Genomic DNA, 27,145 nt, shown 5'->3' on the forward strand with positions numbered 1-27,145 from the left:
ATAAGAGTCTCACAGACTTTTCTGCCCGGGCTGGCTTTGAACCATGGTCCTCAGATCTCCGCCTCTTGAGTAGCTAGGATTACAGGCATGAGCCACTGGCACCCGGCTCATAACTTATTAAACAACTGTTTTCGCAATTGAGAAGCAAACTCTACAGTTTATAAAATTTGGAGTTTAACATAGCAAAGTAGAAATAGTAAGCATTCAAAAGACTTAAAATACTACAGGTAACCCAAACTCAGCAAACACCCATGCAGATGCTGCTGTGCAGGAAGTACCCTCTCCCAATACAATATGCTTCACAGTAGGCTTGCGATACATAATACAATGAATGAACTATTAAAAATAGGTGAATACATTAAGAATCTAATCACTAGAGGAGAGTTATGCAGAATCCAAACACTAAACATACAGCTTTGACTGAATTACTGAAAAAAGAAATGAAACATATACAATATTTTAGGTGTTTTTTTTTTTTTTTCCTGGTCATTCATGGAGCCTGATCTCTGGGCCTGGGCGCTGTTCCTCAGCTCTTTAGCTCAAGGCTAGTGCTTTACGACTTGAGCCACAGCGCCACTTCTGGCCTTTTCTGCTTATGTGGTGTTGAGGAATTGAACCCAGGGCCTCATGCATGCAAGGCAAGCACTCTACCACTGAGCCATCTTTCCAGCCCTTTTTTTTTTTTTTTTTGTAACTTCATGAGACCTACCAACTATACAAGAGTCTTATTTTCTGGGGCTCAGAAAAAAATTAGGAATTTGTGCTGCTTTTGAAATGTAAAACGTAGTTTCTCTATTATGAAATGAAAATTGCCATCATGTCAGAAATACTGGAAATCATGCCAGCAGGATTTCCCAACTTCTCTCTCACAGTTTCTCTGCTCAGTGTAGAAATTATAATATTATTTTTAAAGAAGCAAAAAGAAAAGTTCATTAAAGATAATAAGTGCATAATCATGTTGACTGTTTTCTCCACAACAACAAGCAAATGACATTTATTGAAAGTTAGGTGATTTTAGTATGAAATATAGTCAATGCTTTATGACACAGGAGTCTGATGATCTAATGAATAGGTTCTTCTCTCCTTACTGTACTTTTCAGACCACTTACGAGTTAGTTCCAGATAAAGACTGGGCTTGTGGGGCCGATAATCTAGGTATACTGTATTACTGGTTCTTTTAGGAACAGCTTTTTCGATCTGAGTTCCTTCGTGCCACTCGTTAAAAGAAGTAATCGAAATTAAGCTAGGCTGGGTTTGAAGTGCAGCGCTCAGGGCAACTTCATAATACTTCCCATTGATCCTGTTCCGGGTGTTCTGTGTGTTCCATGGACGTATGCTGGTGTCTATGTATCCTGGACCAACACTTGGGATGAAGAGTAAGTTATGTTTATCACAAAAGGATTTTAGGTTAGCCCAGTTTTGATGTGAGGAGCCGTAAGTAAAGCCATTTGTGGCAAAATATGTGTAAATTCCATCGAAGCCACCTTGAAGAATATCGTTCTTGTGCTTTTCTTCTACTAAAAGTGCAATGAACAATCCATCATAAGGAGAATTGCGAATACTCTGAGATCCTGTCATGGTTAAGAGATTTGCCCATTTTTCAGGCTTTGTGATATAGGAATCATAGATATAGAACATAGGAAGAACATTCCCAGTCCTTGTCTTGTATCTGTAAAAAGCTGGATGGTTTCCATATCTAGAATACACAAACATAAGAATGAAATGAAACAACTACTTTAAACTGTTTATGAAAAATAAAGATAATTGGCATAGTTTAAACATAATTTTCTTCTTCTTTTGGAGGCTTGTCATACACATGTAACAATTAAAATTCATTTTTCATTTTACACATTACAAATAAGTTAGTAGACACATTATGAAACAGGATTACTTATTTCATCCTAAGGTTTACAAATAGTGACTAGCATCATAAAAGGCCCACTATTTTCCATATGAATACATAGGCTGCTTTCTCTTACCAGTAAAAATGTTCCTTTGTTGCTGTTAAGTTTCATTATAAGAGTTTGGTATCCATCATAGATTTTTACCAGTAAAATGCTTTTTTTTAATTTTAATTTTATTTATATTTATTGTGAAAATACCATACGGAGGGGTCACAATTACATGAACAAGGTAATGAGTACATTTCTTATCAAGCATTGTTGCTGCCTCCTTTGTTTCCCCTTACCATCCCTTCCCATCCCCCCTCTCCGCCCCCCATCTCCCCCATCTCCTCCCACCCCCCCGCCTTCCCCCCAGGCCAAAGTTGTAAAGTTCATTTTTTGACATAACGTCTATCTACAAATTTAATGCAATACCTATCAATATTCCAACCTCATTCTTCAAGGAAATAGAAGAGGCAATCCAAAAATTCATATGGAACAATAAAAGACCCCAAATAGCAAAATCAATCCTTAACAGAAAGAACAGTGCTGGAGGAATATCACTACCAAATTTCAAACTCTACTTCAAAGCCATAGTAATCAAAAGAACTTAGTACTGGCCCAAGAACAAACCTCAGGACCAATGGAATAGAATTAAAAACCCAGAAATGAACCCACAGACCTATAGCCATCTAATCTTCGATAAGGGAACTGAAAAAATAGAATGGAAGAAAGACAGCCTCTTCAGTAAATGGTCCTGGCAAAATTGGTTAATCACTTGTAGAAAACTAAAGCTAGATCCTTATATATCCCCCTGCACCACAATCAACTCCAAATGGATCAAAGACCTCGGAGTCAAAGCAGATACTCTGAAAACATTATAAGGATGGAATAGGAGAAACCCTAGGTCTCCTTGGCACAAGATGAAATTTTCTTTTAATAGAGACCCAGAAACATAACAAATCAAAGAAAGTTTGGACAAATTGGATTACATGAAATTGCAGAGCTTCTGCATGGTAAAGGACATAGCTAGCACGATCAACAGAAAGCCCACGGATTAGAAGATCTTCACTAGCCATGCAATGGACAAGGGTCTCATATCTAAAATATACCTAAAACTCAAAAAATTAAATCCCCAAACAACAAATCCTCAAAGAAACAACTGCCTGATAAATAAGTCTAAAGACTTAAAGTAAAATGCTTTTAAGAATGAAACTAAATGGACACATTATTTAAATTTAAAATCATATTAGATATAAATGAAAATATATTGGTCATTGCTATAAAAGCAGTTAGAATTTCATAATCTGAAAAAGTCAAAATTCTATGTGCATTAGGATTTTTCAAAATGTCAGTTTAAAATACTGACATTGAGCCAAGTCCCAGTGGCTCACATTTGTTAATCTAGGTGTGCAAGAGGGAGAGGTATAGAGAATAATAGTTCAAAGACAGCTTAAACAAAAAAAATCAACATACAGAAATCATAAGCTACCTTATAAACATACAAAACAGAACTCATTCTTCACATAGAAATGGAATTACAAGGACTTTCAGAAATATTTCTGAAAATGTGGTTTAATATGAAAATACTTCAACTTTATTAAAATATGATTACAAACTATTCAAATCTCTCAAATTTACAAGTACTCTATAGATAACAGTAATTATGGTAGGATCATATAACAGTTCATTGTAAACACTGGGAATATACTTACTTGTCTATAATGTATTTAATATTTTCATACATATTTTGATCATCTCGATTGCTATATGGTTCTATGTGAAAAGTGACCTGAAACAGAAAAAAATTAGAGAAAAAACTATGAAGTAAAAGTAAAGCTGAAAGTACATTCCATATATTTAATAAAGTGACATATTCAACAACCTAAATCTAAAGTAGATGTTTATTAAATGTTACCACAGAATTATTGGTAATAATATTTAGTAGTTGTTTTATCTGCTAAATATTGTGTTAAACACTTTATGTGTACTAACTTAATCTGCCTAGCTGCATGGTATAATTACTATTAGAATTTCTAGTTTCTAAATGAAACAATTAAGGGTTAAGATAGGTTCAATAATTTGCCCAGTGTATTTGAGGCAAAAATGAACCTACAACTCAAATGTCTAACCACCATGTACTGCTTCCCTTTCTGAGATTATTCCTTATAAAAGGAAATCTTATGCATATATATTCTATAAAAAGGCTGATCACACACTGTAATCTTTCTATCTCCCTAAAAGTAGCTGGGATTACAGGCATGAGGTACCATGCCCAGCTCCATTTGTCAAATTGCTCTTATTTCCTGAACAACTAGAGTTCAATTACATGACTATATGTTCAAATATTTTCAATATGTTTTTTTGCAGTAGCTTCAAAGCTTCTGTCTGATTTTAGGTTCATTTTCAATTGACTTTTGTATAGAGTGAGAGAAAGGAATCTAGTTACAGTCTTGTACATGTGGAGGTGCAGTTTCCCAAAGTCATTTTGGGGACAGATTGTCCTTTCTCCATCCATCCTATGATTTTTGGCACCTTGGTCAAAATTAGCTTCCTGTAACTATGTGCATTCATTTTGCTGTCTTCTATTCCATGACTCTTATGTGTTGGTTTTCAAACATCCAACACAAAATTACATTATTCAAAAGGAAAGAATGAAAAAGGGAGAGTCCATGGACAGTTCACTATGCTTCAAAGAGAACTGAATAATCACTTAAAAAAGAATCATGTGAAATATGTATAGGTATCCAAAGCATATATAAAAACACCAGTGCAGTTTATGCAAATAAATAATAAATGCTTACAAAAGTGGCAAAAACATGATCCGTGCATAAAGCAGAAAGAAACACTACTGGAAAAAATATTAAGTGAAGTAAGCCAGGCCCAAAGAAACATAGGTCCCATGGTTTCCCTTATTGGCAATAACTAGTATATGTCTGGGACAAGCAGAAAAGGTCAGATAAGATGATGTTAAGGGAAATGAACCCCAAGAGAGGGACACATATCTTTCTTGCTATTGTTTCTAATGTATTTATAATGCACCATGTGATTTTTTTGTTGCTTTGTATGTCCTTCCCCCATGGTATAACCTGTATTTGATGTTGGTATAATTTGGGGAGGGGAAGGGGAAAAAAAAACTGCTTAAATAAGGATGCAGATTGACCCACTGTAACAATGAGATGTACAAGACATTATGTTGAAAAACAAACTTTACAACCTTGGCGTTGGCGGTGGGGAGATGGGAAGGAGAAACAAAGGAGGAGGCAACAATGGTTGATAAGAAATGTACTCATTACCTTGCTTATGTAATTGTAACCCCTCTGTACAGTATTTTCACAATTAAAAAAAAAAGAAAAACACTTTACAATTTAGGTGGGGGGTGGTATAGCTAAGGAGGTGGGAGGGAAGGGATGGTAGGGGAAAAACAAAGGAGGAGACAACAATGCTGGATAAGAAATGTCCTCATCACCTTGCTCATGTAACTGTAACCCCTCTGTATAGTATTTTCACAATAAAAAACTTAATTAAAATAAATAAATACATAATTTAATAAAATGTAAGATTACTACCAGCACCTGAGTTGGTTCTCCCTTGTATTCCTGAGCAAAAAAAAAGAATTGGCAGTTCTTATTAGATGGGTAGTCAGGATGTGATGCAATGATGTTGCAGAGCAAACAAGATCCTAATTTCTGAGGATTCCAAGGACAGGCTTGATTTTGAGAACTCAAGTTTGTATATTTACTCCCTGTGGTCCTGGCTGTAGATTAGGTAAAAGTCAGCTACACATTTTTGTCACTCTGGTTCCCAGGAGGAATGAAGCATTACTCTGCTCATGGAAAGGAACTGGGACAACAAGTCCCATACAAGCATACAAGCTTCCCAACATCGCTAACTTAAACAGGTCATTAGGCAAAAACCCGGTATCAAGGGGCCAGGGAAGGAAGGACTCCCACTCTTTCCAGGAGGGAACAGGAACCTTGCCTAAACAGTGACAGAATTCAGCAAGCATCTCTGTGATGTCTGGGGTGGAGGGCACCATGAGTGGAAGGGACCAGTTTTAATCTTTATACTCTCTGAAAAAGCAAACTAGATACAGTTACAAGCAATACAGACATGCTCTAGTAGGTATATCTGCAAGGGTGGACAGCATTGAAACCCTTTTGGGAAAATCACAATTTAGGTATTGGTGTTGTTCATTTACACATCAAAATTATAATGGTCTCTAAGTGATATACAAAGAAAGTAACGAAACCTTCAAATACTTTTTGTTATTCTTGCTTGTTTGTAATTTAAAAGGTGCTAAACTAAAATGATTGTTGAAGTGAAAAATCAAAATTGCATTTACAAAGGATTTAGTGACGAATGCAATTTAAGACATTATGTAATCCAACTTAATGAGCTATAACAAAAGCTTAAATGTAAGACAAATCTATGCCCTAGAAACTGTTTCTAAATAAAAAGAAAAGAATTCAAGCAGTGAAAAACATTTTTCTCTTCAAAAAATAGAAAGTGAACAGCTAAACCAATCCTAACCAAGAAATGAGAAGCACATTAAAAAGTCTTAAAGTCAAATTAAAGAATGCAACTATTAGAATATAAGTAAAATAACTTTGGAAAAATTAAAGGGCTTTGGAAGGAGTAGAGTAATTAAGCAAACTAGGGTGAAAGGGCAGATTATTTCCTTGCTTTGAAGATCGGCAAGAAAAAGAGATGCCACTGAACACAGTGGACTTTGAGTTTTAGATATGGACAGTCATGTAGTCCCAATCTATCAGCACAGAACTCAAAGCAACATTAACTTTCTCTTATCTTATTGCTCTAGAAATCAAAGCGATTCTAGTGTTATTACAAATTAAACATATTATAACTTTCACATATAAGCAAGCAAAACATTCTGTTCTTATTGAGACTATGAGTTATTACGTATTTAACTTTTTATCAGTTTTACAATAATATCACAATAGAAATCACAGGAAAATCTAGTAACAAAAATAATAATATAGTTTATCATGTTACAGATGAGTGGGCCAAGTCAAGACGAAGAACTAATTAATGTAAGATTCCAGAGCTACTGAGCTTGGAATAAGCCCTGGTCACATTCCTGGTCTAGATCTGATTTGTTCATATGCTGGGAGCTTGGTCCTTAGTGTGGTGGGGAACCTGTGAAAGCTGGGATTTATTGGGAGGTGACTAGGTTTTGCTGAGTGCCCTCTTTGGTTAAGGTGTTTCTCATACCTTGTCCTAACTTCTAATTGCAGAGCAGCAGGCCTGGCTGTTCCCCTTCTTGCTAGCTTATGGTCTGGTGAAGTGAGCTCTCTTACATATGTGGTCCTACCACCCTGATACTGTATGCCACGAGGCCTTTACCAGAGACTAGAGGAAGCCAACACCATTGGCCAGGTCCAGCGGAACTATGAGCCAAACAAACCTTTCTTCTGTATAAAGGTACATGGCCTCAGTCATTCACTAATGAAAAACTGAAAAAGCTTACAGAAGATATACTTTTCTGTATTATAGAGAGTTCTTCACAAGAGACCAGGACAATATACTACTCAAAATTTTTGGAGATTATTAATTTTTCAAGTTCTAAGTTTTCAGATCAGCAGATATAAAATCTAAAGCACAGAGAGATGGAATGTGGGGGCAACAATTGCACACATAGCTAGTTGGTGAGGTATCTGCCCCACACACTTCCTACACAGAGCTCTCAGTAGGTTACCTTTTAAAATCACCGAATAGCCAGTTTCTTTACTCCCATCTCAGAGCATTACTGCAAAGCTTGGACAGCAGAGTGGCTCTTAGAGCTATTTTGTGGAAAATAAATCAATCACTTATCCACTCTCAGTCCTGGCACCAGAGCCTTGAAATTTGCCTATTTACAAATTTCAAATGCAAATGAAAACTCACTGAAGGGACATAGCAGGTAAAAGCTCTTGCAAGCAGCTAATGTGAGATTTGGATTAAGTTTTCATTTGAACTGGAGATATAATTCAGTAGTAGAACACTTGTCTAGCATGTGTACTGTCCTGGGTTTGATCTATTTAAATTTTATTTTAATTTAATGATTATGGGCTAGAAGTGGTAGCTCATGACTGTCATCCTAGATACAAGAGCAAGGGAGATGGGAAGTTCAGAGTTTGTAGCCAGCATGGGAAAAAAATAAGTTAGCAAAATGCTATCAGTCTGAGTGTGATGGTACACATTTGCAACCTCACCTACACAAGAAGAAGATACAGGAGAATCAAGATCTACAGCCAGACCTGGACAAAAAGGGAAAGTGAAATCATATTTGAAAAATAAACTAAACTGTTCCAGTGGTATGCTTAGCAAGCACATGATTTTGAATTCAAATCTAAGTACTACCTTCCCCCCACAAAATGTCATGATTGTAAAGTAGGAATAGGAAGTAACTGTATAGAATAGTATTAACTATTTAATTATGAGTTCATTTTAAAAGAAAAATTAAAACGAGTTAGAAAATAAAATGTAGACAAAACTGCAGTTCTTGTGTTTCTTTTTAAGTTTGAAATGAACTATTTCAAGTGATTATCTTTTTCTGCTCTTTCTTGCTTTTCATTTGGTATGCTGAGGACAGAACCCAGGGCCTTGTACATGTTAGGCAAGTGCTGTATCACTGAGCTCCATTCTCAGCCCTTATGTCCCCTTTTACAGAGTTCCTTTCAATATTAGACACACCAGACCTCTCCCTAATAGGATACATAAACTAGAAGAAGTTACAGGACAAATGAAAGGCCTACCTATTTTTACAGTGATGGCAGTGTGAGAACTCAAAGTAAATGATCACTATTAAAAGGCACTCTAATTCAGAGTTTTTAACTAAGATTTGGCAAGACACTACATTAAACAAGAACAAATTTGCCAGGTGAACTGGCTCAATACGTCTATTTGGGAAATGGAGATCAGGGTACTATGGTTATAGGCCAACCTAGGCATAAAAATTCCTGAGACTGTCTCAACCAGTTCTACTTGCAGTGTCATCCAATTATCCAACCTCTAGGGAAGTGGAATAGCTGGTAGTGTACTCCTGTTATCCTCAATGACTAGGCCAGGCTCAAGTAGAATAGAAACCCAGGCCAGCCCAGGCATAAAGCGAGACTGCCTCAAAGAACTCAAATAGTATAATTCCTTAAAAAGACAAAACCAAAGTTCAGCAAAATAAAACACCAAGAAAGTGAAAAGAGGTGGGGCTGGGGTCAAGAGAAAGGGATGGACAAATAAAGATGAGAAGAGGGAGAAAATTCAGTCAAGAGTCTAATGTATATCCTACAAAATTAAGAAGAGTGAGGAAAGCAGTGGGTGGGAGAGGGATGGCTGGAATGCTGAAAGGGGTGACACTGATCAAGACATACTGCATTCATAAATTGCTCTGCCCCCCAAAAGGGCATCTCTTTTACAACAACAACAAAAAAAGAAGAAAAGCATTAATGAAAAAGGGGCTAGAGGTGTGGTTCAAGAGGTAACATGCCTGCCTTACAAGCTAGAGGCTGAGTTCAGTCCCTAGTACTACCAAAAATACAAACAAACAAGATTAAACTAGGGCATGCCTGGTGGTATAGATGTAAAACCATCAGTAAGAAGGTAAGGCATAGATATGAAATATGATTGCAAAGGACACAGAATAAACAATGCCAAGAGGAAGAAACAATAATCTTTCCTTTTAAAGCTGCTTCATGAACGGCATTGAATTTCCACATGAAGTATATGGAAACTGGACTATGGATTATGCTTCATTGATTTCTTTCTCCATACTAAGTTAATGGCATATTATTTTAATTTCTGCCATTTCATAGCATATTTTGTTTTCTAGAAAGACGTTTTTTTTTCTCCATTAGCAAACATTTTTTTAAGAAGCCTTACTTTATTTCAACTTAGCCTATCAAATTTTGTATTTAAAATCTCATTGAAATTTTTAATTAGGACTAATACACCAAGTTTTTATATTAAAGAAATATAAATGCCTGGCTCTTTGTTAAATTAAATGTACAAATGGGTTTCATTGTGTTACTTACATGTATGCATACATTTTGATCAAATGACCTTGCCACAATTCTTAATCTTCCTATCAAATTGATATTCCATTTATGTCACTATAATGCCAAAGATTTCCTTCTGTATCTATTGATGTTATGTTATTATTAGTGTACTTGTATCAATGCTTTTCTGTAATTTAGGAATCCCAATGAGTTGAGTGTGTTTGGTTGCTCTTCTGAACTCATTAGTTGTAATAATTTTCAGATAATGGATTTTATGAGCTTTGCAGGTATTTGCAAAGAACAATAATCTTATTTTGAATATTTTTCTGTATTTTAGTCAAAATGATGTTGTTTCCATCTTTATAGCATGTGAGCCAGGTTTGACTACAATTTGAATTTAGATTTTATACTCTTGGGATCATTCTCAGACCATTGTTAATACACATTTCTTATCCAAGTGTCTTTAGAAATTTGAATTTATTTTCATTTGTGAGGTCTGTTTGAAATCTCTTCCTTATGTTATCATTGTTTAGCTCTGAATAAAGATTGCATTATCATTATAAAATAAATGAGGAACTTTTCTGTGGCTTTATCTCTTTGAGAGGCCCATTGATCCCCATCATCTCCTGAGACTCCTAGCCTATATAGAGTTCCCTTATCCACTGCTCCAGGGTTTATTTATCTGTAGGCACCTAATACAATGAGAGAGATCTGATAATATATCAATTCTACAAGTAAAACATTGGTGTTTTTTCTCACATCAGTTTATGACTACAGCAAGCTTCCATGTTCTAAGGAGTCTCAGGAATTGTGAGTTCCTTGTGTTTAAGCACTTAAACTCCTAGTCCAAGAGCTATAAAGTACTGAAGCTTGCCAACTACATGAGAAAGCTTATAAGTGGATCCTCCAGTCGCAGTAGACTACAGCAACAGCAGGAGCCCTCCTGAGACCTGAAACCACACTCCTAGCTAAGACACTTTCAGATTCTTTTTTTGCTGCTCCCAAGATTCTTTTTGTTTTTGTATGTTTTTTATTGTAAAAATACTGTACAGAGGGGTTACAGTTACATGAGCAAGATAATGAGTAGATTTCCTATGGAACACTTTTGCCTCCTCCTTCGTTTTTCCCCCACCATCCCTTCCCTCCCACCTTTACCAATACCCCCCTCCGACCTCCAACAGGCACCACCCATGTCCCCCGCAGCTGAAGTTGTAAAGTTGGTTTTCAACATAATGTTTTGTACATCTCATTTTGCAATACGTCAACATGTATCCTTATTTAAGCATTTTCTTCTTCCCTTCCCCTCCCTGAATTAGAGAAGTGTATATACAAGATGCAGGGCATCGACATCAAATATAGTGAAAACAGGGGTTATACCATGGGGAAGGAACATACAAAACAAAACAAAAAAATCCCATGGTACATTATAAATACAATAGAAACAATAGCAAGGAAGAAAAAAGGTATTTGTATCCCTAGCTTGGGGTTCATTTCGCTTAACATTATCTCATATGGTCACATGTACATAGCTTTTGGCCTTTTCTGCTTATCCTACACATGTACTAGTTATTGCAAATAAAGAAAACCCTGGGACCAAAACTTTGGGCCCAAAATTCTTAATAGTTAGAAATTTTATGACATAACAAATATTTGTTTGAAGATACCAACTTTTCAATGTGTTTTGTTGAACATCAGTAGATAATACACTTTACAAAGCCACTAAGTTTGAATGTATTGTGTCTTCTTAATTAAATCTTTCCTAATTAAATCTTTTCACCAAGTTGGTTTCAAACATGCAATCCTCCAGCCTCAGTGTATCATGTAGCTCAGATTACACACGCGTTGCATCACAGCCTGCTTAATTTTCTTTTTATTTTATCCTTATTAGTCCTTTATTCTAATTTATAATTCACATCTCACTGATAGTGATAATGTAATAATCAGTGCTAGTTTTATATCATGTTTAAGTTCAGTTTTGATTTTCTTTAAAGCATGCTTTTTTTTTTTTTTTTTTTGCTGAACTGAGGTTCAAACTATGGGCCTGGGTGCTATCCCTAAGTGCCTTTTGCTTATAAGTGGCCACGGGACCACTTTCAGCATTTTCTTTAATTGGAAAAAAGAGACTGACAGTCTTTCCTGAGTGGGCTGGCTCCTGAGGAGCTAGGATTACAGGAATGAGCCATTAGTACCTGGCTTGTTTTTAATATTTTAAAGTTTAAACAATTTTTGCCTAGATTATTTTTTTTCATTTATCCCTCTTCCCTTGGACCCAACCCCTCATTTGCAAATATCTATTTCCTGTGCTTATTTTATTGGGTCTTGACTTTGACTTTCTAAGGAATTAAGAGTTCTCACTAGACCCTACAATATATCAGTTCATACATTTATAAACACTTGCATACCACCCAACATGTTTACTTACAGATTGATAGGCAAAAAGTGCTCCTAAAACATACTCTGTAAATATAAATTTTATAAATTAAGATTAATGCTACTAGCTACATATAACCAAAATTTTGAAGGTCCTTGAATTTTGAAAACAAAGCTTATTTTCTTATTTTCCCATAAAAAATTTTTTATTGCAACATCATTTAAATCTCTTCAACTATCATTCCTATTTGTTAATATGATTAATTTTAGAAAAAAAAGAAAGTCTTATCACTGGAGAAAACTTACTCCTCATTAATATCTGATCTTACAATTTTCTTTAGTCTTTAACCTACTTTCTAAATGTAAACTGGTATGTGAATGTATATCAAGGTTTAAATGGAAATCAGAATTTTTCAAAAAATATATAGCAGTTTGCTTTCCAGACACTTTAAATGAGCTGGAAGATATATGGTATAGCAGCATTAGGAGACATTTGGCATTTAAGATGTTTAGAAATAAATATTCACAAGTGTTTGCACTGCCTACACAAAAGAACCCATCAATCCTTTCTTCTTGCTAAATTAAGCAATAAATACAATAGCACAAACAGAAAAATTGTAAAGGAGCTTGAATTTGATAATTTGGACAAGTCTTGATTTCAAATTATATGAATTTTCTTTATGAAGCAGTGATATTTAAAAATATTCTCATTAATTTCAGACTTAACAAGTTTTTAATGAAAATGATCACTTCAAAAAGTATTCCCTTATGGCTAGAGAAGTTGAGCATTTCTTCATGTGTCTATTGGCCATTCTTATTTCCTCTTCATAGAACTCTCTCTTTAAGTCTTTAGCCCACTTATTAAGGGGTGGTTGCTTCTTTGAGGATTTGTTGTTGGGGGATTTAATTTTTCAAGTTATAAGGATATTTTAGAAATGAGGCCCTTGTCTGTTCTAGGGCTAGAGAAGATCTTCTCCCAATCCGTGGGCTTTCTATTGATCTTACTATGTCCTGTGCCATGCAGAAGCTCTGCAGTATCATGCAATCCAATTTGTCCAACCTTTCTTTGATTTGTTATGTTTCTGGATCTCTATTAAGAAAATTTCGACTTGTGCCTAGGAGCCCTAGAGTTTCTCCTATTCTTCCCTGTAATGTTTTCAGGGTATCTGATTTTATTTCGAGATCTTTGGTTCATTTAGAGTTGATTCTGATGCAGGGTGATATATAAGGATCTAGCTTTAGTTTTCTACAGGTGTTTAACCAATTTTCCCAGCACCATTTACTGAAGAGGATGGCTTTCAAAAGAAATGCAATTCAAAACATTGAGATTCCATCTCACCCCAGTGAGAATGGCTATAATCAAGAAATCTAACAACAGATGCTGGCAGGGATGAAAAGGGTGCATTGGTGGTGGGAGTATAAACTTGTTCAACCACTCTGGAAAGCAATATGAGGATCCTCAAAAGACTACACATAGAGCTCCCCTATGACCCAGCAATCCCACTTCTGGGCATTTACCCAAATGATCACAAACAAGGGCATACTAAAGCTACCAGCACAGGTATGTTTAGCACAGCATTAGTCACCATAGCTAAGATATAGAACTAATCCAGACGCCCCTCAGTAGATAAATGGATCAAGAAAATGTGATGTATACACACACACACACACACACACACACACTCACAAGCACACATATGTATATATAATAGAAGTCTATGTCTCCATCAGAAAGAATGACACCACCCCATTTATTAGGAAATGGAAAGACTTGAAAAAAGTTATATTAAGTGAAGTAACAGACCCATGGAAACATAGGTCCCATGGTTTCCCTTATTTACAATAACTAGTATACATCTAGGATAATCTTATCAGACAAGCAGAAAAAGTCAAAAGTTATATACATATGACCATATAAGATGATGCTAAGCAAATGAACCCCAAGATAGGGAAACAATTGTTTTTTTCTTTGTTGCTGTTGTTTTTAATGGACTATGTGATTTTTTTTTGTTTCTTTTGTAATGTTCTTCTCCTATGGTATAACCCTTGTTGTCACTGTATTTGATTCCATTGCCTGCATCTTGTATGTACATGTTTCTAATTGGGGGAGGGGAAGGGAAATAACAAAATGCTGCAACAAGGATACAGGTTGACCCATTCCAACAATGAGATGTACAAGACACTATGTTGAAAACCAAATTTACAACTTCTGGGGGGCAGGGGATGAGTTGAGGAGGTGGCCAGGGAAGGGATAGTAGAGCAAAAATAAAGGAGGGGGTAACAATGCTTGATAGGAAATGTACTCATTACCTTATTCATGTAACTATAAGCCCTTTACAGTATTTTTACAATAAAAAAATGAAAAAAATTAGTTCTTTCCCTTATCTGAAAGCGTTTAAACCACATATAGCTTGATAATAAATTTAGTACCTTCAGATTATATTTATGAGCTTTGTCCAATATAGTTGGTACCAACATATCAGTAGGTTCTCCATTCTCATCTTTTAATTCAGGCGGGTACCAAGAGAGGGCTAATACACCTAGGAGGGGTAGGGAGAGGGAGAGAGAAGAGAAATATGAGCAAAAACAACTGCAGGTGTTCTACAAAAAGACAAAGTGCTTAACAATGAGTTCATAAAATAGAAAAATATATAAGAGCTTATTACTTTCATCAAACTATATAAGGGTGCTTGATTACTATTCTATAAGAATTAATCTTTTTCATATAATATACTGTACTTTAATTTAGAATAAGCTTTAGGATTACAGGAAAACAGCTCAGACATTAAAGCTCTTGTATGTATAACAATATTTGTTATAACTGATGAATAGATACTAATACATTTTTATTAAATAACGACAGTTTACATTGGCATTTACTTAGTTATCTTAGGATTCATCTTTAATATTGTAAGTATATACTTCAACAAATGTGTACAAAGTTTCATTTGCCAACTTCTACAGCATTAGACCTATTAGTTTTATTGTAAACACTTTATATTTCACCTCATTATTTTTCCATTACTCTTGACCCCAGGCAATAACTGATACTTTACCATCTGTCAAAGTTTGATTTTTCCAGAGTGCTATATAACTGGTACGAGCATGTAGCTTTCCCATACTGACTTCATTCACTTAGTAATTTTCATTGTAGTTTCTTCATGTCTTAATTGATAGCTCTTTTCTTATTACTGTGCATACTTGCTTTGGAATAATTATAAAGATTCTATAAAGACTGAACTAATACAGACAACTATCTTTTAAAAGAAAATTTGAAAGAACTGAAATAAATGCAGTTCTTTTCTATAGCACCTTTCATTTTAGTATTGATAAATTGCAAAATAAGCTTTAAAAATAACAGTTTGCACAGAAAAATTATTAACTGGAGATAGTCTAATGACCAACTAATTTGAAGAAATGAGACACACCATTAGAAACATTTCTTAATCAACAGACTTCTTCATCATCAATTTCTTAATTTCATAACCATTTCTTAATCTTAACTAGTCTTAATCAGCAGACTTCTCAGTATGGAGAGAAAAGAGTAATGATACTTAAAGAGAAATATTTATGAATTAGCAAGTACAGGGCAAGAAAGTTTCAGAGAACTAAGCCTTAGTTTTAAATTTACATTTATTTACAGTGCAAAGTATAAAGCATTTCCACCTACAGAACAAGACCAGACTTGCATTAAACACAAAAGTAGATTTCTTTGTTTTCTATCCATTGAAAATGAAAATTAAAAAAAATTTAGGAAAGTATTTAAAATGCTATACTAGACTTTCAGGAAAGCTGTATTTAGCCAAACAGGGAGTCATAATCTTGACAAGATTGATAAGAATAAAAATGACAGAAGAAAATTGATCAAACTTTAGAGTTGCCTATTAGTCATTTTTCCTATCAATGCAATGTTTGACAATAGTGGTCCATAAAAGAAATGGCAGGAAAAAATTAAAAGAATAGCACTCGACAGAAAGGTTATGGCATGGAACATGAAAACAAACAAAGCATTCTTCCATGAAATTACAACAGAACAAGATCTGTGATTTTAATGACAGTGGAGTATTTCTAAAACGGATGGCATAATAGTAAACCAACATTACCTTTCAAAACAATATTGATTATTAAATAAATCATGGAGAACAAGAAATATCTTAAAGCCCAAAAGTTAAAGAATAAAGAATTACTGAGGCAAAATGAAGAGGAAATAATATGTACAGGCTATTACATGGACCTCATCAGTTCTCACTTCTCAATGACTTAAGATCAAGCTAACCTCTATTCTGCACCTTTATTATCTATTAAACTATTTTTATTTGAAGGATATCCAAAGTATGAGATAAAAACTCCATTATATAGACTACTGATTGATACGTTAGTTCCTTTTGTAAACAGACTCATTGTTTTTCCCTCACACTTTGTTCATCCCTACCAATTCTGTCTACTATGTATGATTTTTTTTCTAAAATGGAAATCAAAGCATTACAATAGTTTGCTAGTATTTCATTTATTGTTTTTACATTTCCTCTTCCATCCTTATACTCTAATTCATGATTGGCATTTGACACACAAATAATCTTAAAAAATTCTGTTGGTCATTAAACTAAACACATTGCCAGGGTAAAACACATGTGAGTAGAAATATCTACATACAAGACAGCAAATATACAAAAAATCACCCAAGTCCTACTAATAACTTCCAAATTATCCTGATTCTCTTAATACTAACCATCTCAATTTTAACCTTTGCTCAGAAAAGAAAATCAGGAAAGAATATTTATGGTTCTTTGTTAGGATGACTGTATTTCAGTTTTAGTCATTGTATCAAGTGTAAATTCCACATATCTAATTCTAACATCACAGACCAGTTTATTCCTTTCTTGTAGTAATTTTTGACTGGAACACTTATCACCTATGCAAAACAGGGTAGGGAAGTATGTTACTATTCACTACTGTGAAAATATATCTAACAGAAGCAGAAGACTACTTCAGAATAAAAACGATTACATCATTAACCACATTGGTGAAGTTAAAAATATTGTGCTAAACAAAATAAGACAATATAAAAAAATAGTGTCTATTTTTAATGAAATAATATAACAGTCACAATACCTCTAAAGTAATAGAAATGAGATTCACAGCCTTCCTGAGAGTAGCAGCTACAGATGAATAAAGCAATCATGATGAAACATTTTAGATTATAAATTATTTTACTTCTTGATTAGGATGTAGTATCTCTGGAAGAGCTTATATGATATAAAGTCATAAATTGGATGAATGAAATTAAAAATAAGAAATAACAAGAAACATTTGAAAATTTAGGAAATTAAACAGCGTATTTTAAAGGTAGTGTTAAAAGATAATTACCTTGATTTGTAAAATCTATATGTATGTTTTAATTTGGAGCTATGAGTTTAACAATATAATTAACAATAGTTTGAACATTAATTAGTAATTGAATAGCCCAATGCAGTATTTTTATTCGCATACATGCACATGAATATAATGAAAATAAAATAATTACCAATTGAAGCTGCGTGCATTTGTCTCATGTGAGTTTCTATGACAGAAGGATCACGGGAGCTGTAACTTCCCAGCTCAGGATAAAAGCTAGCACCAATGTCATCTGGAGGATTGTGTCTCCCTTGTGGGTAATTCTTGGCAATTCTAGGGTCCCAATGCTCCAAGACTGGATGATTCCAATGTATGTATTTACCATCAAATTGTGGATTTCCATACCAACTATAATAAAATACATGTAAGAAGTAATTTAGTGGTGGTAATTCTTCTGTGTTAAGTTCAGAGGCTTTGGAAGGTTTCATAGTGGTTTCAACAGTTTTTAAATTCTTGGTGTTTGGTTCATTATTGGTTCTTTCACTTCTTTGTATATCAAAATTTTTTCCCAAATGAATACTTCGTTGATGAAGGTCAGGAAGCAGGTCAAGTCCAAAAGGTGCTCCAAAGGCAGTTGTGTTTGGCCTCAATGTCTTTAAACCCATCATCAGAGAGAAAATAAATAGAATAAAAAGTGACAAAATGATACAAGTCCTTCTCCGGAATTTTGCCATGATGACATGCTTTAACCTCTAGCAAATGTTTTGCTGCAATTTTTGAGAAAAAAAAATCATTAGCAACTAGTATTTTCTGATATATTATAAGGGGAAAGAAAACTTTAGTCATTACATTACAAAGGAAGAAAATATATACATATGTACACAGAACATATGACGTGATTAGTCAAACACATATATCAAATGGCAGTAGTGATTTGTAAAATCATCATGTGACTATCAATTATATCTAGCTAGATATAAACTTTTGGGAATTTTACTTTAAAAAAATGAGATATATTTTGGATCATGTGAATAGACATGGCAAAGGAATATATACCTGTGTTTGATACTGATACTGGTTCTTACCTACAGATCTGTGCTCCTCTACTTCTAGCAATTTGGTGATTAACTGGAGATAATAATCTTTCTGATTTATCTGCCCTGTCTGTCTTCAAATCTTGATCCTCAGATCTCAGCCTTCTGAGTAGCTAGGTTTATAGGCATGACCTACAGTCACTCCTCAACACAGTAGAAGAATATATATATAGACTGAAATTTTCTAAATCTAAACTTTATAAATCATACCTAATGAAAGGAAATATACACGAATACATAAAAGTCCTTTCATAAAATGGATTTTCTTTTTATGTTTTATTATCTTTATGTAGTTGTACAAAGGAGGTGCCACTTAACAAAGCAGTTTTTGCATCTGGATCAGTGTTATCCCCTCAATATTCTCACTTCCCTTCAACCCACCCCTTCTCTTAATGTCAATTTTTAAGTTTAATTTTTAATTTTAATTTTTAATTTAATTTTTAAAGCTAAATAATGACATCACTAAAGGGATAGTTACAGGTTTTAATGTACTTTGAAAATAAAATAGAATAAGGCTTTTTGTGTACATATGAAAATAGAAGAAATAATGATTAATCAAAAGTTAGATACTGGGGCAACAACCAGATGCTACAGTCTGACTGTGTGTCCCTAAATTCATGTTAGATATTTATTATCTTAGTCAACAGTGTTAAAATAGAGACCCCAAAGGGAGATGGTTAGGTCTGCCAAAATAAAGAGTTTGACAAACTAGGTTTGTTCTCTTCTGCTATTTCCTAAGGGAATCTGGAAGCAGAGAGTGGCTCCTACCAGCCACCAAACAGTGGCTCCTACCAGAGCCAATTTTGTACTTCATAGAATAGATGATTGTGAGAATATAATTTGGGCCCTTTATGAATTACTTAGAATCATCAATATACTAAGGAAACCAGTATAAGTTTGATGAGAAACAATAGCGTATCTACATACTAGCAAAACATTCCTTCAGGCTATATTTAATCACAAAGGGAAATACAAGTTAATAGAGAATCCATGATCTTAAGCAAATGATCAAAATGATAATGATTCTCTACGGAGTATTCAAAGAGAATGACAGAATCACTGCTGTGGTATTCTAATAAAAAATTAATCTTACCTACTCATGAACAATCTATTAAACAGGAAATATGCAAACATATATACACATGTATGTAAATACACATGTAAATACATGTTGAGTGAATACACATGTATGTGTGTATATAATGGGAATAGTTTCTATCTCTGAGTCAACACTGTATATAATGGGAATAGTTTCTATCTCTGAGTCATGTATCTATGACTCAACCAACTACAGATGGACAGTATCTGAAAAGAAAAAGACATTTCTGTATTATAACTATGTATAGTTTCTTTTCTTGTCATTTTCAATACAATGCAGTACAAAAACTACTTATATAGCATTTACATTGTCTTAGCTATTGTAATACTGACATTTGTGAATATGAGAAAAACATGAGGTTATATGCCTCTATAATTTTTTTATCTTGAAAATCCCAAATTATTGAGAAAACCAAAAATCTATACTCTTAAGAATTCTGATAAAACATGTGGATATATGACTTGTACTACCTTAATCATACACATAAAATGAGGAAATACACTTAAAACATTAATAGCTACCTCTTGTTGAGAAAATCCTAGCAATATTTATTTTTGACTTCAAAAAAACCAGAAGGAATTTAAAAGAAAACTCTGTCTAGTATCAGTATTTTAAGGAAATGAATGATAATATGAATACTGAAGACTCATAGAAAATGAAAAAAAAAACCCTACTGATTCCAGAAGTTATTAAAGTATTTAGTGTGGGGTGTAGGTTAGGGCAAGGTCTCACTACATAGCCCAGGCTCGCTTCAAACTCATCATCCTCCCATTAACCTCTGGAGGTCTGGGACTATAGATATGTTCCACTATGCTTAACTAATCTTGAAAATAATGTCAGAAAGTGTAATGATTTCATTAAAAAGCAAATACAAGGGGAGGAAAGTGAAGAAGAAAACGGGGAAGAAAAGGAAAGAAACCTAAAAAATGGAAGTATAACAAATTTTAGTCAGAATTTATTGTATCTGGGCAGCTAAGAGATCCAGTATAATGTGATGTCAGTTATTTAAGCAGTACTTTTCTGCTATCATGGAACTTAGACAGTCATAAAAAGTCCTCATTTTAAAATTATTATCAATTAAATTATATGCTACTGCCTTCTTGATAGTTTTCTTCTAACTTTACTCTGAAATAAGTCACAAGGGATAAATATAGGAAAAGACATCTGGGACTTTCAGAATCAGTTTCTGTACAGGTCTAAGTCCGTTTCACTATAAACATATCCAGAAGTTCTGTCAGGCACCACTTAAAAATTCCACTTTAAAATTCAAAAACAAAAAAAAAAAAGAAAAACCCTTTTTTAGGCTACTTTACCGGTGATGAAACTGAGCCATTACCTTTTCAATGCTTGGGCTGATAAATAACATAAAATAGTCAATGGAGAGGTGAAGAAACTAGCCATAGCAGAGTAAATCAGGCTCTCCATTTTGCGCCTCCATCCTATTCTGCCTTCCTACAAGACATTAGAGAAATGAAGTTCAGACAACATAACACAGTTAAGTTCTGTGACCTGGATGCAAGCTGCTGAGAGACTCCAATCATGTTTCCACCTCAGCAATGGTCAACATTACCTCCTCTAGGCCTCGTGACCCACATTTAACTTATGAAACCTTATTTCATTTATTTTGTGTTCATGCACTCACTATTCAGGGGAATAACACCTTTGGAAATATGTTATGGATAGTGAATGGAAAATCTACAAAATTTCCCAGCATTCTACCCTTTTCTCAGAGGTTGGGAAGAGTTCAACAAGAGCAATGTATTGTGATGAAAGTGACCTACTAACAGCCAGAGTTGTGATCACCAATATCTAGATTATCTTGAATTTTACAGCCTATCTTCCCAATCCCATTTGTCTTTATATTTATTACTTCCCATTTGTATGGGTGTATATGATGCGTGTGTGTGTGTGTGTGTGTGTGTGTGTGTTCATTCTAGGGTTTAAATTCAAGGCCTGGGTATGCTGTCCTGGAGATGTTTTGCTCATGCTAACACTTGATACACACCTAGTTCCACCTCTGGCTTTTTGGTGTTTAACTGGAGATAAGAGTCTCATGCACTTTCCTTCCCCCCTGGCTTTGAATCTTGATCTTCAAAAGCTAAGCCTTTTGAGTAGCTAGGATGACAGGCTTGAGACACCAGCTTCCTGTTCCATTTGTCTTTTTAAAGTCACATAAACCCTATCCTCCCTTGTTCTAATTACTACAACATTTTCATTTTCCCTTAACATTTAACAGCAGGATCTTGCCTCAACAAACGGTTATTGTGTTGTAACTGCCTATATTTGGAGTAGTTTCTTCAGAAAAGGGAAAAAATACTTGTCCTCCTCTGCTGGACTGGGAGTCTTAGCTGAAGTGTACAAAACTGAGCTTGGACTGGTGGATGGATGGCCACTAGTGGAGAGATGACCCTATGGGGGTAGAGGTAGGACAGGGTGGGGTGAGGGATGGGATGGGTAGGGTGGGGGTAATGTGGGACTGGGGTTCAGGGTGGGATGGGGTAGGGAGGGGTGGGGCAGGTTGGGTGACCTCTAACCCCGCCCCTCCCCCCATCGGTCCTGAAGCCCGCAGAGGCAGGCAAGGGCAACCTACCTCGTCACCCAGGACCCTAAGCCTCGCTGCTCCCCCTCGGCCAGCCAGTTGCCTCTAATGCGGGACTCAACATCGGGGTTCGAAGACAAGGCGCCCCCACATGCTCCTATCTGTCCTTGCTCAAGGAGCAGCGGGAAAGTGAGATGACAGGAGGTTGGCTCTGAGGCTGCGGCCCAGGGGAAGTGCGGCGGGATCAGGCGGAAAAGAAGCATTAAAACCGAACGAGACAAAAGCAGGAGCGCAAGTGCAGCAGCATGTGGGGGGGAGGGGACCCCAGGCTCCGCTCCGCGGCTCCCGCGGCCGCCGGGACGGTGGGGTCAAAGGGCGCGGATGAGGCCCAGCCAAGCAGATTGCCTGACAGGCGAGCGCGCAGGCGCGGGCGGGGCCCGCTGCAAATACGTCCACAGGTCCCTAACCCTGAAGCTACTCACCGAGCGCGGAGGTCGGGCGTCGGGGGTCGGAGGTCGACCACGAGCAGGGACTGGGCGGACCTGGCTCTTTCGTGGGAGGACCGTGAAGCCCCACAGGTCCTTCTCACGGCTCCGGCAGCCCCGCCTCCCGAGAGACTCGCGCAGGGCGTTCCGGAAGCCTGGGGGCGGGGTCTGCATGGCGGGACCAAAAGAGTCGGGGTGGGCGTGTCCAGTTGGGGGCGGGTCCTTGAGGGCGGGGCCTACGTTTCCTCTGTGAGTCCTAATACTAGCTGGGACAAGGGCTTAAGTCACTTTGGGGTCTTATTACTTTCTCCAAAGTGAGATGATCCACTTCTGGATCCTCAATTGTGTTCTAAGACTCCTCTGAGAAGTCCTAAAAAGAAGAAAGGCGTTCTGCTTTTTTTCACTCTTTTTTTTTTCTTTTAGTGTGAGGTTGCTTTAAATTCCAGTCCATTGTTTCCAAGTTTTTAAAATGAAAACCTTTGTCCTCTTTGGGTTTGCTTTGTAATGGGTCTTTCCTTGGAAGCGCAACAATACTATTAAAGGGGACATGTTAAATTAGCCAATATATTCAAATCGCTTTGGGGTTGAAAGGAGAGTTTAAGGCAGGAAGGAAGATAAAACGTTTTGTCTTAAAGGTTACAGTTATGGGTTTCTATCTTACATCAGCCTCCCAAGCCAAGAGAATTCTGTATTTTGTTTTGGTTACATAGTAACAGGGAGTCAAAGTCAACGACTGTACAGATGTTTCTGATATGAAAAAAGTTTTGTGAAGTCTTTCTCCTTAAAACTCACTGGAATTCATAAAGCCAGTTTTAATTGTTTTTGTTAATATGCATATATTGACTATATTTTGTATTTGGACATTTTAAAGAAGAATTATGAAAAGAATAAACAAGTACCTAGTACAAAACTTAAGTTATAATTTTTAGTGTTAGTTCCTAAGTTTCTCCAAAAGCCCTCTCTGTCCTCCTATCACCTTTATTTTAAATTTTGAATTTCATATTACCTTGCTTTTAAAAAAGTATTTGTAAAATTGCTTAGAGGGTGGTTTACCTGATTTGGTATTTTACATATATGAAACTTCATTTTTCTTATTAATTTATCATCATGTATTCAGGTTCTGAAATTCCTTAAAGTAAAAATCCATTTCCCGTTAACTTTTGGCTTGGTATATCATCATCTGGTAATACCTGCTATCGTTAGGCCTTTATGAAGTTTTTTCCCCGAAAAAAAAATAATAATTGCATTTTAAAGCCTGCCTCTCATTGCTAATGGGGAAGGACATTTCTGTGTTTACATGCTTGATAAGGTTTCTGTGAAAATGCTGCTTTCAATTTTGTCTCATTTTGTTTTGTCTTGGTTGTGTATGGTGTTTGTTTTTATATGTAAAATACTTGTTATCTCTGTATGTGGTAAATCATCATTAGTGAATTGTCTTTTCACTTCCTACAGTGTTGGAATGATCAAAAACTTTATACTGTATGATACTGATTAATTTATTTTTTTACATTGTAATTTTATGTCTTTTGCTTCATTACATGTAAGATTCTTCCCAACATTTGATCATAAAATATTCTTTTTACATTCTTCTAAACTTTTTGAAATTTACTTATAAAAAATTTGGTGCTGGGCGCTGGTGGCTCATGCCTGTCTCCTAGCTACTCAGGAGGCTGAGATCTAAAAATTGTGGTTCAAAGCCAGCCTGGGCAGGAACATCCATGTGACTCTTATCTCCAATTAACCACCAGAAAACCGGAAAGTGGAGCTGTGGCTAAAGTGGTAGAGCACTAGCTTTGAGCTGAGGAGATAGCAACAGCGCCCAAATCCTCAAAGAAACAACTGCCCCATAAGTGGGCTAAAGACTTAAAGAGAAACTTCTATGAAGAAATGCTCAACTCCCTAGCCATAAAAGAATGCAAATCAAAACAAAATTGAGATACACCTCACCCAAGTTAGAATGGCTATAATCAAGAACTCTAATAACAACAGATGATGGAGGGGATGTGGACAGAAGGAAACCTTACTACATTGTTGGTGGGAGTGTAAACTTGTTTAACCACTTTGGAAAGTGTTAAGGAGGTTCCTCAAAAGACTTCACATAGAACTCCCCTATGACCCAGCAATCCCACTTTTGGGCATTTTCCCAAATGATCACAAACAAGACCATACTAAAGCTACCAGCACAACTATGTTTATTGCAGCATTTTTTACCAAGACAAGATATGGAACCAACCCAGATGCCCCTCAGTAAATGAATGGATCAAGAAAATGTGGTATATATACACAATGCAATTCTATGTCTCCATCAGAAAGAATGACATTGCCCATTTGTTAGGAAATGAAAAGACTTGAAAACAATTCTATTAAGTGAAGTAAGCCAGGCCCAAAGAAATATAGGTCTCATGGTTTCCCTTATTTGCAATAACTAGTATATGTCAGAGACAAGCAGAAACAGTCAGATAAGGTGATGTTAGGTGAAATGAACCCCAAGATAAGGACTCAAATAGTTTTTCTTTCTTGCTATTGTTTCTAACATATTTATAAGATGATTTCTTTGTTGCTTTGTATGTCCCTCCCCCACAGTATAACCCCTGTTTTCACTGTATTTGATGTTGGTGTATGTGGGGAAATCTGTGGGGAACACAAGTAGCAAAGATGGCCCTGAGAGGAAGTTGAGTGGGCAGAGCTGGATTTGTTCAGGTTCAGTGTGTAAACAACTCATGGAAGCTTAGGTGCATATTAAGGTGTGGCCTTTCAGTGATTGGTTGGTTCCATTTACTCCCCTCCCACACAGTCTTTTGCTTTAAAAAGGGGATGCTCTGTGTTAATAAACGAGTTCCTGCTTGACTTGACTCCCTGCTGCATCTGATTGTCTCCTGGGCTAAGGGAGGCTGGGGAAAGGGCAAGCAGCCTCACTTACCCCTCCTTGGACCCGGTCTGTCCAAAGACTGACGAAGACCCAACAGGTGTAATTTGTGGAGGGGAAGGGAAAAAAACCAATTGTTTAAATAGGGATACAGGTGGACCCATTGCCACAATGAGATGTACCAGATGTTATGTCGAAAAACGAACTTTACAACTTTGGCGGGGAAGGGGGGGACGACGACAGGGGGCCGAGATGGGAAGGGATGGGAAATAGAAACAAAGGAAGAGGCAACAATGACTGATAAGAAATGTACTCATTATCTTGCCCATGTAATTGTAACCCCTCTGTACAGTTTTTTCCACAAAAAAATTGGAATGTTAGTCTTATAATTACTTTAACTATGACTGACTAGCTCTCATTCTTTCTTACAAAATTTGCAATGAGCAATCCAAAATCCATAAAATTAGTATTTGGATTTTGATTAAATATCAGTATTGAATTTACATATTTGAGAAATTCCTTCTAAACCAAGAACATAATTTTCTTACCCATTTACCCAATATTTTGTTTTATAAATGCTCTGTGATTCTTTTATGTTAAGTTTATACCTTCTTTTTATTATATAATAGCCTATCCAGTTTTCTAAATTTTATAAGATGTTATTCCTTAACTTACAGTTTATAAGGATTGGAGGTATAGCTCAGGACTAACATGAGACCTTGAGTTCATTTTCAGAACTGAAAAGAAAATCTAATTGATTATTGCTGTTGTGTAAAAAGCCTATCATTATCCAGGAACCATGCTTTTTTAAAAAAAATTTACTTTTGTTAACAACATTGCACATATAGACCATTCTGTAATTTTCTAATAAAGACTATTTTTTTTCTCTTCACTTTTTTTTTAACCAGTCCTGGGGCTTGAACTCAAAGCCTGAGTTCTATCCATGAGCTGCTTTTGTTCAAGGCTAGCACTTTACCACTTGAGCCACAGCACCACTTTCAGCTTTTTATACTTATGTGGTACTGAGTAATCAAACCCAGGATCTCATGCATGCGAAGCAAGCACTCTACCATTGAGTTACCTTCCCAGCCCTCTCCTCTTCACTTTTAAAAATCCCTGTACTTACACTTACACATTAAGATGTCTCAAAGGGCTGTGTTTAGTGGAGATAGTAATAATGGCATTCTTGTTTCATTCTTCACTTCAGTGGAAAACTGTTTGTTTTATCATGAAGTACAACATTATGGGTGCTTGTTAGCTACTTTATAGAGATTATTAAGTATATCTAATTCTTAATGTTTTACATTGTAATTGTGTGCTCTTTATCAGTTATAAGATTCTTCTCAACATTTAAATGCTTTAATTTTTAACATGAATAACTGTTTAATTGATAAAACACTTTTTTTGCATCTACTGTGATCATCTTTCCTTTCTATTCTGTTTATAGGCATTATTAAAAGGTCTTCTCAAGCTGAATGAGA

General features: G+C 35.7%; 1 protein-coding gene across 2 annotated transcripts; it reads right to left on the bottom strand.

The window, feature by feature from the left end:
* Window positions 1–657: 657 nt before the first annotated feature.
* On the bottom strand, window positions 658–22,906 carry Manea (mannosidase, endo-alpha). Of its 2 annotated transcripts, none has more exons than XM_013016645.1 (5): window positions 22,796–22,906; window positions 17,772–18,348; window positions 14,678–14,787; window positions 3,599–3,675; window positions 658–1,696 (listed from the first exon to the last, which is right to left on the bottom strand). In XM_013016645.1, exons 2-5 carry the CDS (start codon window positions 18,313–18,315, stop codon window positions 1,039–1,041), a joined length of 1,389 nt encoding a protein of 462 aa, XP_012872099.1. In that variant the 5' UTR covers window positions 18,316–18,348; window positions 22,796–22,906; the 3' UTR covers window positions 658–1,038. The 2 variants fall into 2 exon arrangements, with proteins under 2 accessions (XP_012872099.1, XP_012872100.1); XM_013016646.1 differs by lacking the exon at window positions 22,796–22,906 and adding an exon at window positions 21,111–21,186.
* Between the last annotated feature and the right edge of the window lie 4,239 nt (window positions 22,907–27,145).

Source organism: Dipodomys ordii, unplaced genomic scaffold (genome assembly GCF_000151885.1).
Source record: "Dipodomys ordii isolate 6190 unplaced genomic scaffold, Dord_2.0 Scaffold32, whole genome shotgun sequence".
NCBI classification, from domain to species: Eukaryota; Metazoa; Chordata; class Mammalia; order Rodentia; family Heteromyidae; genus Dipodomys; species Dipodomys ordii.